The sequence below is a fragment of the Nannospalax galili genome, unplaced genomic scaffold (genome assembly GCF_000622305.1).
Source record: "Nannospalax galili isolate Female #2095 unplaced genomic scaffold, S.galili_v1.0 scaffold146, whole genome shotgun sequence".
Classification (NCBI taxonomy): domain Eukaryota; kingdom Metazoa; phylum Chordata; class Mammalia; order Rodentia; family Spalacidae; genus Nannospalax; species Nannospalax galili.
The window spans coordinates 6,220,848-6,233,948 of record NW_008357929.1 but is presented as its reverse complement, the minus strand read 5'-3'; the positions used below and the strand labels follow the sequence as shown (position 1 = coordinate 6,233,948).

Genomic DNA, 13,101 nt, shown 5'->3' with positions numbered 1-13,101 from the left:
TGATTGTCTTTAGATCTACTCCTCTATCCGCACCTCTGCTTACTACCCCACACCCAATTTAATGTATTTTATTATATATACATATATGGATAGAGCCTAATTTTGTGATTTATTTTTATTTTATGTGTATGAGTGTTTTGCTTATATGAAAGTGCATCTGTGCATGCATTGCCAGCAGAGGCCAGAAGAGGGTGTTGGATCCCCGGAACTAGAGTGATGGTGATTGTCTTTAGATCTACTCCTCTATCCGCACCTCTGCTTACTACCCCACACCCAATTTAATGTATTTTATTATATATACATATATGGATAGAGCCTAATTTTGTGATTTATTTTTATTTTATGTGTATGAGTGTTTTGCTTATATGAAAGTGCATCTGTGCATGCATTGCCAGCAGAGGCCAGAAGAGGGTGTTGGATCCCCGGAACTAGAGTGATGGATGATTGTTAGCTGCCATGCAGGTTCTGGGAACTGATCCCAGGTCCTCTACAAGAGCTGCCAGTGCTCTTAACTGCTGAGCCATCTCTCCAGCCCCAGATTTATTTTTTATTATTTTATAATCTTTTTTAAAATTTTAATTTATTTTTATTTTATGTCAGATTCCCTGGAACTGGAGTTAAGGACAGTTCATAGCTGCCATGTGGGTGCTGGGGGTCAAACCCGGGTCCTCTGCAAGAGCAGTCAGTGCTCTTAACTGCTGAGCCATCTCTCCAGCCCCCATTTTTATCATCTTAAATTGTGTGTGTGTGTGTGTGTGTGTGTGTGTGTATGTTGGTACATGCACCTGAGTGCAGTACCTAAAGAGGCCGGAAAAGGATGCTTGATCCCCTGGAACCAGCTACAGGTGGTTGTGAACTGCCTGACATGGATGCAAGGAACCAAACTCAAGGTCATCTGGAAGAGAAGCAAGTGCTCTTAACCACTGAGCAATCTCTCCAGCTTGCATTTTAGTTTTTAAGTGAACATTTACATCCATCCATCTGTAGAGCTTTATCTGTTAATTTTGTAAAAGACAGGTCAGGGGAAGAAAGTGCTGCCCTCTTCATCTATAAATATTAGGAAAGTTTGAGTCAGCGGTTACAATATTAATGCAAAGCACGTGCCAAACACTTTCCAAGAGCCCAGGAATCATTTACTGTCTATGTAAGCAAAGCTTCAAGAGTGGTGGTTTTAAGAGTTTTGTTTTGAGAAAGTCTGGGACGGGATACCCGAGGGTAGAGGATCTCTAGCTGCCTGGCACTGAGAATCCAAAACCCGGCTCTTTGTGCCTGGTTTTTTAGAGAGGGGCTGGCTGCACTTCCAATGAGGAGTGCTATTAAGAATTTCTTAGTTAGGGGCTGGAGAGTGGTTAAGAGCCCTGGCTGCTCTTGCAGAGGGCCCAGGTTTGGTTCCCAGCACCTACATGGTGGCTAACAATTGTCCATAAATTCAGTACCAGAAAAATCTTACACCCTCTTGTGACCTCTGCAGGCATTGCACACACATGGTACACTTATATACATGCAGGCAAAACACTCATACGCATACAAAACAAAAAAGAATTTCTTAGCTAAACTTAATGAGTACATTGACATTTTTATCTAATGATGTCATATGTAAGCATATTATTACATATATATTTATAGCATATGTTTATATTGTATATGAAATATATGTGTAACATATCATATCATGTGATTATATACTAAAATATACAATACTACATGTTAACACTCAATAACTATATTAATATTAGTCATTACTAGAATAATTTAATGTGTTTGTATAATGGATATATTTATATAACATGTTAATATAAAGTAATGATTAATATTAGTAATCAATATATGACAGTTACTAGAGTATCATGAACTATTAATGTTTAAATTGCTCACAATTAAGTAAAATTAACAATTCCATTGGCCACATGTGACTGGTGGCTGCCATATTGGCTGATACAGATCATAGGATATTCCCATCCCACTGGGCAGTGCTGCCACCCTAAAGGGTTGCAGAGCAATGTCTGTTGCTGATTAACTGGACATCTCCCTATGGGAGATGCATGGATAATGTGGGGGTTTGATACATTATGGCTTCTGTGTTCCTGCTCAGTTGTTACCCTATGGAGCAGAGAAATGTCTGGAAGTGTGCCTTTGGGAATCTTGAGTGAGAGAAATCCAGAAACTCCACAGCACTAGGCTGGCTCAACCACCCTCAGTGAGAGGGTAAGTGCCTTGCACAGGGGATCTGACAGGCTAGTCACTGGGGCTCTTGAGGGACCCTAAGGGAGGGAGAGGACAGATGAGCCAGCACTTGCTAGGAAAGCCTTTATTCCCATTTAGTGACCCCTTTGGGCTCTCACAGTCAACCCTCCTCTGGAACATTGAGCTTCTCCTTCACCCCACAGGCCACAACAGCAAAAAAGAACTCGGGGAAGAAGGTGCGAATGAACACAGCGGCCTTGGGGACTGGGTTGGCCACGAACACTTCTTGCTTCTTCCTTCGCACTGTGCGCATCACTTCCTCAGCCACCTCCACTGGGTGTGCACCATAGGCCAGTTTCCTGAAAAAGACTGAAAGCCCAGGGACAGGTTATGGTCTGGGCCAGCAGCAGCCGGTTCCAATCCTTTGATTGCAAAGATGCCCATGGGCATCTCTGGCGTCATGTTTTCCTGATGCTTGGCTGTACCCTGGCCTCCACGCTGGGGAAGAAACCTCACCCTCAAGCCTTTGCTGTTTCATTTGTGAAATGGCCTCTTTACCACCTTCACAGTGGAGGGTATTGGGGAAGAGCTTAAGAAATAAGGTGAACCAGGGGCTGTCAATTGTGAGGACAAAGTTGTGTTTTTCCAGAGCCTCTGGAGACACTTGCTCTGTGTCCCAGCTGGTTCATGTTGGTGTTTCATTGTAAACCTAGAGCCTGGCCAAGGGGCAATGTCTCTACAGTTAGAATATTTTAGAATAATAATGTGCACTCCCCATGTGGTGGTAGGCCAGAACTTTCAGTGTTCCCCACAATGCCATTACTAGCAAGGCTCATTTTCTAAAGGGGAAACAGACACAGTGTGATGAAGGGTTTGCCTCCAAGCTGTGGCAGAGGGAAGTGTGAGGTACAGGTGGTCTGGCTGGAGAACCTTCTAATTAGGCCTGCCTCCTCAGAAGGCAGGAGCAGAGTGGTTCTTAAAGACCAAGACCTGGCTATTAGGCCTGGGGAAAGCTGCAGAGCAGGGTGAGTATCTCTCAACCCCACCAAGGTCTGCTGGCTGCAGCTAGGGCTCTCGATACCTCGTGCCTCCAGCCTAAGGGTCTGGCTTTTCCAACCCCAGGTTCAATGCTTCCCCTCTGAAGTCTTACATTTACAAATGGAGGCTTCCCAATTTCCTTGCTGAGGATAAACATGGGAGGACCGGATGAAAGTTGGGCTCACGGTGCTGACCACCACGTCATATTCCTCGACTTCCGCTCTGAGGCAGTCAAAGAAGCCAAGGACAGCATGCTTGGAGGCTGCATCTGGAAGAAAGACCAGTCAGGGGTGGGTGCGGGAAGGTCTCTGATCCCACTTCCCCACCCTGAGGAGTGCAGAGGGCAGACATGCACCTTCCTCCAAGCTTGGAGCTGAAAGGGCGTGCAAGCTCTTTGGTTTATACAGTTACCTTTAATTGGCCTACATATCTCTTTTGAGTCTCTGCCCCTGTGTGCAATTGACTGTGTCCTTCATTTAACAGTTGGCCCTCTAGATCTGTGAATTACCCAAATGTGGACTGAAAATATTTGAGAAAAATTTGCATGTGTACTGAACACATACAGACTTTTTTCTTGTCAATATTCCCTAAACAATAGGATATAATGTCGTTTACATAATATTTACCTTGTTTTAGGTCTTGTAAGCAATCCACAGATGCTTTAAAGAATGTGAGAGGATGCACATAGGTTCAAAGAAAATATTAAGCCATTTTATATAGGAATTTAAGCATCCTTCTGTGGAGATCCTAGAATCAGTGTCCCACGGATACTGAGAGGCCACTGTACATTTAGTGAAGAGATAGATGAGCCATTGTGCCCACTCTGTGAAGAGTGAAGGAGGAAGAGCTGAAGGTCATGTGAATGGCATTAGGTTCCACAGCCACGGGTGGAAGAGCTCTGACTACAACCCCAGTCTCCTGTCTCCTGTGCCCTATGAGGAACACTCCAGAGCTCATAATAGACCCAGATCCACTTTCAAAGGAAAAAAAAAGGAAGTGCAAACCAAAGCTACAATGAGATGTTTCTTTACCCCGTTAGGATCGCTAAAATCAAGATGGACAATCACAAGTGTTGACAAAGACTGGAGAAATCAGAACCCTTATGTATGCTGCTGGGAATGTAAAATGCCATGGCTGTTTTGGAAACAGCCTGGAAGTCTCTCAGACATTTAAAACTAAAGTTCCCATGGGACCCAGCAATTCCTCTCCTAGATTTGCACCCAGGAGAAATGAAAATATGTCCTCACAGAAAGTGTACATCCATGTTCATAGAAGCTTTCTTCATAATGCCAAAAAGTGGGAGCAGCACAAACACCCGTCAGTAGATGAACAGGTAAAGTGTGATGTGGCCAAACGATGGAATACTTGACCACCAATTGAAAGAAACCTGACACATACTACGATATTGTGCTATGTTAAAATAAAAATCTTCCGTAAGGGGCCAATCCCCTACGATTTGTGTCTTTGTAAGGATAGGAAATTTGGATGCACAGGGAGACACCACACTCACCACATAGGAAAAGGCCACATGAAGATAAAGTAGGAGGGTGTCTGTGTGCAAGCCAAAGGGTGAAACCACAGAGGAAGCCAGCCTTACCCACCGCCACTGTGTACTTCCATCCTCTAGAACTGACAAAGTGAGATTCCTGTCGTTTAACCCACTCATCTGTGGTATTTCGTTATGGGAGTCCAATCAAACTCACATGGGGGCACCTTAGATTTCATTTCTCCCTTCCCCTCTCACTCCTATCCTTCCATGTAGTAGCCGTTTTCTGCCTGTGGAACTATGGGACTCTTAGCCGTTTTCTGCCTGTGGAACTATGGGACTCTGGTGGAATGCTGCCTTCTGGGCATGACATGACTGTTGCTTAATTGAACTCTCAGCAATAGTGATTACCTTCACAAGACCCCCCCATGAGATTGGGCCCATTAATGGTCATGGGGCATGATCATGGGGCCCTGTCCCTCTCTGAGTATGTCTAAGTGACTGACTGTTGCTGGGTGGAGAGTCAAGGAGGCAGCAGCATTTTCTGCACGAGTACAATCACTTATCAGTTGCCCGTGCTCCTGTAGGTAACTCCTCATCCATCTCCTGTCAGCAGCACCAAAGGCTTCACCAAGCTTGACTTCAGTAGTCATTTCTCTGGTGTATCATGGGGCCCTATCTGGGGTGAGTAGATATTCGTTCATGTCTCCCCAGGAAAAATAAACACAACAGGGACATAACAGAGTGGAAATCGTACGTTTTTGCCTTTTTGGAAGGAGGGGATGTTTCTAGAATTTTCCCTTAGAAACTTACCGTTGGGATCTCCTCTAGCACATGTCACCTTTGGAGCCTCTCATCTCCTGGGATTCTAAGTAGCAATAATTGTGCTTTGATAAACCTCATTGGCTATAATACTGCTACTGCACAAAACTCATCTCCTGGGAGTCTGCCTCTTTCCCCTTTCCCTTCTTTCCTCAGCATCTCCCCCACGTTCCCATTTTACGATGGGTACCCATCCTCTTCTTCCTGATTCTAATCTTTCCTGTCCTTTGGGGACAACTTCACAAAAGAAGGGGAATTTGGGCTAGGGTTGTGCACCTCTGTGGGAGCGTGACTTTCACCTGGCAGTGTCATGTAGAGCCAGTGTGTGTCCTTCACCTGTGAGACTGCCTTCAGGAGGAGAGGAATCTTACCCATTATGTTCCAACATCTCCTGGAGGACTGAGGCGTGAAAGAAAATCCTGCAGAATCATCTCATCTCTGGATGAGACACCCCTCCTCCCGTGTGGTCCTTTGCCTGGTCCATACCTGGCAGTGCTCATCTTAATGCATAAGACATACAACATGAGTCACTCTGACGTTGTCTTAGCAACTTACAAGCTGTGCGGAAGGGGACCCCAAACTTCCCTTGGATGTTGTTCACCAACACGATCTGGCCTGTCCTCCGGGAGATCATGTTGGGAAGCAGGACTGGAAAACAGAAGGAGTCCCAATTAGAAATCTGAGACAGGTAAACAGCAGAGGCAGATCCTTCCCACATGCCCTTTGCCACACAAGGTTCTGCCACCTCCAATCCAATTAGACTGCGAGGGACAGAGATGGAGTAGCTCCAGGAAGTTACTGACCCAGTGTTTCCAAGAGAGTATACAGCTTGGTTGGTGCATTGTTGGGTGATTTGAAATGACCCATCAATGTGGACTAGTTAAATGACACAGAATTTGATAAGTTCTTTCCTTTCCTTTCCTTTCTTTCTTTCTTTCTTTCTTTCTTTCTTTCTTTCTTTCTTTCTTTCTTTCTTTCTTTCTTTCTTCCTTCCTCCCTTCCTCCCTCCCTCCCTCCCTCCTTTCACCTTATTCCTCCCACCCCTCCTTGAGACTGGATCATCACTACACCCAGCTTGAAAGACCAGGCTGGCCTTGAACTCAGAGAGCTTCACCTGCATCTGCCTCCTAAATGTTGGGATTAAAGGCATGAACCACCACCTACTTACTGCCAAAAGTTATTTTCTTTTTAATTGTTTCTCCTCTTATTGTTTCAGATATGTCGCTGTTTTTGTTGTTTGTTTTTAGACAAGGTCTCAGTATGTAGCTAAGGCTGGCCTGGTACTTGCTATGTGACTCAGACTAGTGTTGAACTTGTGCCCCACCTGACTGAACCTCTTAAGTGCTGGGATTGCAGGCATACACCACCATGCCTGGCTTCCACTGCGCCTTTAATTCCTCCTTTGCAAGTGCCAATTGTGTATGTGTGTGTGTGTGTGTGTGTGTGTGTGTGTGTGTGTGTGTGTGTGTGTGACAGGGTCTCCCTGTAGCCCCAAGCTGGCCTGGAACTCAACTATGTAGACCAGACTGGCCTTGAACTCACAGAGATCTGCCCGCCTCTGCCTCCTGAGTGCTGGGATTAAAGGCATGTGCCACTATACCCAGCCACACATGCTAATTTTTTTACTAAAGTGAAGAAACACCAAATGTGCTCCAAGCTGTCTTGGAAGAATGTCCTTCGTTTAGTTTTTAGGTTGCTTTCTGTCGATTGAAAGTGAAATGAGTTTTAAACACATGCTGTTATAAAGATTTCTTCCTAATGTAGATTTAATGTAAAATGAGGAAATGTAGAGAAAAGTAGTAAGAAAATAAACAGTAAGGGAAGATGGAAGATTGTGCTCAGACCTCAGTTTCCAGGATGGTCAGTTAAACCCAGCCCCTCCATCTTAGAGAAGAGCAATTGGAGGCCCAGAGTTGTGACCAGACTCAGGTCCCTGAGCACGGGATAGGCCTAGCTAGGAGAAGAAACCAGTCCTGGCCTTTCACACTCTGTTCTCATTTGTCACTTGTTACCCCTGAACAGTCCCCATCAGAGATTGATGGAGTGACATGCCTTTGCTGGCCTGCCAATAGGGACTAGGCTGGAGGAAATTGATCATTTTCTTTTTTAAAGATAGAGTCTCACTGTGTGACACAGGCTGGCTTCAAACTGATAACCCTCCTGCCTCAGCATCCTGAGTACTGGGAATTTGGGCTTTTGCCATCACACCTGATTGGAAACGTGTTATTTCTGGAGTGCCATTCTAGAAGCGCTGGGAAGTCATGTTCCTGCCTCAGTTGCCTCTTTCCTTCATCTGTCTCAGAATCTCATACTAGAGGCCTCAGTGTGGGAACTGGCTACAGGGCAGGAGATACGAGATCATGCCTTCCCAGCCTCTTCCAGGCGCTCCTTCCACGGGGCATGCTGTGAGTCACATTCAGGTTGTGGAGGGGAAGGGATTCAATTGGTGATTCTCTCATGGGTAACTCTAGCCCTAACCCAGGCTGCAGATATGCATGTGAGCCCAGCCATGAAAATTCTCTAGAGTTTGTCTTCTAGCGATCGTCTTCTAGACTTCTAACAGGTCTCCCTGGGAACCACTACTTCCCCTGTAAAAGGACACATTCCCGCATGTCCCGTTTTGGTGAAAGGATTGAAAGAACACTGTCTCTTGCAGTTGGGCAGTAGTGTTCTTCATTTATTTCTTTTGCTTTTTGATGTGGTGTGTGTGTGTGTGTGTGTGTGTGTATGTGTGCCCGTGTGCCTGTGTGCACATGCATGTGTATGTTTGCCTGTGCATGCACATGTGGAGGCCAGCGGTTGACTTTGGGTATCTTCCTTGATTGCTCTCCATCTTGTTTTCTTTTTTAAAAAAATATTTTATAAGCCGGGAGTGGTGGCACATACCTTTAGTCCCAGCACTCGGGAGGCAGAGGCAGGTGGATCTCTGTGAGTTCAAGGCCAGCCTGCCTGGTCTACATAGTGAGTTCCAGGACAGCTGGGGCTACAGGGAGACCCTGTCTCAAAAAGACCAAAAAAATGTATATATATTTTATGCCGGGCGTGGTGGCACATGCCTTTAATCCCAGCACTCAGGAGGCACAGGCAGGCAGATTGTTGTGAGTTCAAGGCCAGCCTGGTCTATATAGTGAGTTCAGGTCAGCTGGGACTACAGGGAGACCCTGTCTCAAAAAGACAAAAAAACAAAACACATACACAAAAATTACTACTTTTCTGTGTGTGAGTGTATTGCCTGCATGTGTGTAAGTACACCTGTGTCGTGCAGTGCCTGAGGAGGTCAGAAGAGGGCATCAGATTCCCCTGGAACTGGAGTTGTGGACAGTTGTTAGCCACCATGTGGGTGCTGGGAATCGAACCTGGGTCCTCTCCAAGAACAGGCAGTGCTTTAAACCACGGAGTCATCTCTCCAGCCCCTCTGTCTTGTTTTCTGAGATAGGATCTCTAACTGAACCTGGAGCTTGCTGCTTAGGCTACATTGGTTAGCAAGCAAGATCCTGGAATCCTTCTGTCTCTGTCTTGCTCCAGGGCTGAGGGTACAAGCATGTGCCACCATGCCTGGTTTTGCATGGTGCTAGGGATCTGAACTCATTTCCTTAAGCTTGCATAGCAAGCACTTTACCTATTGAGCTAGCTCCCCAGCCTCATCTTTTTCATTTCAGAAGACGGAACTTTTGACCTACTGTCATGGTTAGAAGGAGATCAACTGCAAGGTTGATGATGGAGCAAAACACTTATATGAAGAGAGTGGTCCAGAGAGGTTCAGTCAGAGGGGAGCCATGCATGTAAGTACAAAGAGAGGGGGACAGGACAGAATGTGGATAGGGAGCAGAGCTTCATAGAGAGAGATGAGAATATACCAGGAAGACACTTCCAAAATTCCTTTTCTGTGACCAACATTTACAGTGGGGATGTTGAAAGCTTTCAATATGCAAATTAGGAGCTTTCCTGGGTTGAAGAACTCCAGCCAGAACTGGATGTCCACTCAGTGGCACCACAGATCCTTCTATAGTATCTGGTGGTTCCCAGACCCAGGGAAAAATGAATCTCATGAGACCTTTGGTCAAGGTGATGGGTCCAAAGTAATTGGCATCCATGATCTTTTTATCGAGCTCCAGAGAAATCTTATGAGCAGGCCCCTTCACTTTCACACTGGCATTGTTGATGAGGATGTCCACACAGCCATAGCAATCCAGGACCTCTTTGGCCACGTCTTGAACACAGCTGATGTCTGAGAGATCCAGGAGGACCAGCTTTGGGGTGAATGTCTGCCGGGACAAGGAGAGCATTGAGATACGCATGAGATCACCTCTTTGTAGACTTTGGGTGCCTCAATCTAACAGCCACCCCTCTCAGAATTCAAAACTCACTGAATGACTATAAAACCAAATCAAGACAAAGAAGAAGTGAAATGACTCTGGGATGAAGGCGATTGCTAGCGAATCCATTTTGGGACACTATGGCAACAGTAAATATGAATGTAAATACGCAGTAATAACTCTGAACTTGTGGCCAAGACTCCAGAATGAGTCTGACATACATAGGGTGAAGAGGTCAGTGCCAAAGTTTTGGTTTTGTCAGGAAGACAGTACATGCCTGTGTCAAGGTCAACGGGACCATTGTCTCACAATTCTCCAGAGCAATCACCACATTTCCCCAGAACTCTTCCTTAACAATGATGGAGGCTCAGGGTATCTAGGAGTTACTCAAGGTGTCTGTGGAAGGCCTTACCTTGCTGGGGTCAGCCACACTGGTCAAGGCATCGTAGAGGCTCTGCAACCTCTCCCAGCTCTTTCCACATAGTACCAGTCTTGCTCCACCTGTGTGGAACACCCGAGCACACTCTGTGGAGGAGAGGGAAGGAGGGCAGGGTGGACTAAATGAATAGTCACTAGAGGAGAGTTGCCCTCTTAGAAACTGGTGAGGTTAAGTAATCCAGAAATCTTACCACTATGAGGTCATTTCATCAATCCACTCACAGACTAGGGATCAGACCCAGAGCCCTGCATATTTTAAACAAGTGCTCTGGTGTTGAGCTACACCACAGGCTGGGCTGGTTTGTTTTTGCTGTTTCTAGTCTCAGGTTAGTTGTTTAGTTGAAAAGAAGCTCACCTTAGGGGAATAATGGCCTCTTCCTTGCTGGATAGTTCTGATGATCAAATTCTTATACTGAGTGGAAAAATGGCCTTGTTACCTAGCCTTTGGGACCACAACACTAGAAACACCTCAACCTAAATATATTGGCAAGAGCTACCATGTTTATTCAGACCAGATGCAACCCATCCCTCCACATTTTCTCTGTGGCTAGAGCCCTGGTCAAAGCTCTTTTTATTTTATTTTATTAATTTTATTTTTAAGAAAAATGGGCTTTGCTTTCTGCTTAGTATGCTTTGAATGCAAAATGTCCCTTATAGGCTCATGTATTTGAACACTTGGGCCTCAGTTGGTGCTGCTGTTTGGGGTCGTTATGGAACCTTTAAAAGGTACAGGCTTGCTGAAGGAAGTATGTCATTGGGGGTGGGCTTTGAGAGTTTATAGCCTCACCCTACTTCCAGTTCACTTTCTCTGCCTTCTCTGTGTAGTTGGAGACGTGACCGCTCAGCTTTCCAGGCCTGCCACCTGCTTCCATGCCTCTCCCATTATGGACTCTCCCTCTGCTGCAACCATAAGCCAAAATAAACTCTCTTCCAGTTGCTTTTGGTCATGACATTGCATTACAGCAACAGAAAAGTAACTAATTCACTCAGTAATTTACTCTGAACTCATTACTGGTTAATCCAATAAAGAACTTTCTTAACTGGGCAATAGGTGGTAGACACATAACCTTCATATGTAGCAACAATCCTGGTACTCCAGAACAATGAGAACTTACATGTTTGGACAATTTACTTCTAGGAATGACTGGAAGAGACATGTCTTAGCTCATCTAGTTATCATGCTGGCTGTGGGAGGTACTAGCTTAGGTTGGGAGCCTGGAAGTGGTAGCTGGCATGGGCATTCAAATGCCTGGGATTCACTGAGGGACTGATCTGAAGAGAAAATTGAGCAGGGAGAGAGAACATGTAGTAACTGTTAAGAAAGGATGAGCTCTCAGGCGTAGTCTAGCCTTGGCTTCATCCACGGAGGACTCCGGAGTCTAAACCACTGCAGAGTTGTCTCATCAGGAGGTGAGAGGACCAGCTTTTGCACACCTGTGTCAACCAGTCACTGACTGCACTGTCCCTTCTTGGAGGGAGTACATAGACCACAGAACTCCCTCGCAAGGTGGCATCTACTGGCACAGGAAAAGTCCCAGGGATCCAGGGCCTCTGTAAAGTCTTCTTGGCACCTGAAGAATGGATGAGTTGACAAAGCACCAGATCTGACAGAGTCACCAATGACGCCCACTCCATGGTGGCACCTAGTGTTGACCCATTTTGTACCAAGAACCGGTGGACTTCAGCTGACTGGGGATGTTCAAGGACATCCTAGAAAACTAGGCATCCACCAAAGGCTACATATTGTGTAGTGGCTCTAAGTGACCTCGTGGTCGTATGAGTTTGCTACTGCAGATTCAGTAGCTTGATACAGGTGGAGAGGAGGAGGTGAGCTGGACAGACAGTTGCTGGGGTTTCCTGGGTGCACAGCATCAGCAGGAGAATTGTGATATTGGAGAGAGAACTGAAATGTTGGATGATGAAGTCTACGGCAGGTAGGAGCAGGGGTGAAGGCATAAAGGGCTGCTGAGGAAGAAAAGGAGAGGGCTCTGGGGTGGGATCTTGTTGGGCTCTAAAAACAGGTGCACTGGGCTGGGGATGTGGCAGAACATTTGTCTGATATGCAGGAAAGCCTGGGGTTGATCCCAGCAGTATAAAGACTAAATAACTAAAGACAGGTGACCCCAGGGTAACTGAGAGAGCCAAAAGAGGGAAGCAGTGGTTAGGTTCCTGACTTAGGGAAACCTGAGCCAAAAAACTACTGTGTAACAGTGTCCCCTTGAATTGCTGGGCCTGCAGGGAAAGGTTTTTCTCATTGTAGGTGCTTTATTGAGAAAGGTGGGGCTGGGGAGGAACTGGAGAAGTGGCTCAACAGTAAAGAGCACCGAATGCTCTTGCAGAGGACTTGGGTTCCGTTCCCAGCACCCATATGGAGGCTAACAACCACCTGCTAACTCCAGTTCCAGGTGATATGACACCTTCGTCTGGCCTCAGTGGGCATTGCTGACACAGGTGCATTGGACATGCAGGCAAAACACACACGTAAAACCGAAATAAATACATTTAATTTTTTAGAAAAGGAAAGGAGGTAGGGGCTGGAGGGCTAGCTCAGCAGTTAAGAGTATGTACTGCTCTTAACCCTAATCTTATCTAAAGGAGTATTGACAACTGATTGTGCCAGAAGAGGAACAGCTGACCTTCCTAAAACAAAGACCTCTAGATAGGCTGATTAGATTCACCAGAAGGGCAAGTAGTGGGGTTGGCTGGGGGGTGCCAACAACACACACACACACAAAATCAACAATTTTTTAAAAATGTATTGTATTTGAGGAGGAAGCATGGAAATTTACATCATGTTAATTAGTAGAGGTGATAAAC

At 45.8% G+C, this 13,101-nt stretch overlaps 1 protein-coding gene across 1 annotated transcript in view; it reads right to left on the bottom strand.

Annotated features, from left to right (window-relative positions):
- Nucleotides 1–2,293: 2,293 nt before the first annotated feature.
- Nucleotides 2,294–13,101, bottom strand: part of Dhrs7c (dehydrogenase/reductase 7C) — a 17,748-nt gene continuing 6,940 nt past the window's right edge. The window contains exons 3-7 of the mRNA XM_008855732.1: nt 10,259–10,371; nt 9,585–9,795; nt 6,086–6,178; nt 3,335–3,490; nt 2,294–2,553 (exon numbers count right to left, since the gene is read on the bottom strand). Coding sequence (XP_008853954.1) covers nt 2,345–2,553; nt 3,335–3,490; nt 6,086–6,178; nt 9,585–9,795; nt 10,259–10,371 — 782 coding nt within the window. The 3' untranslated portion in view covers nt 2,294–2,344. The remainder of the gene's footprint in view (nt 2,554–3,334; nt 3,491–6,085; nt 6,179–9,584; nt 9,796–10,258; nt 10,372–13,101) is intronic.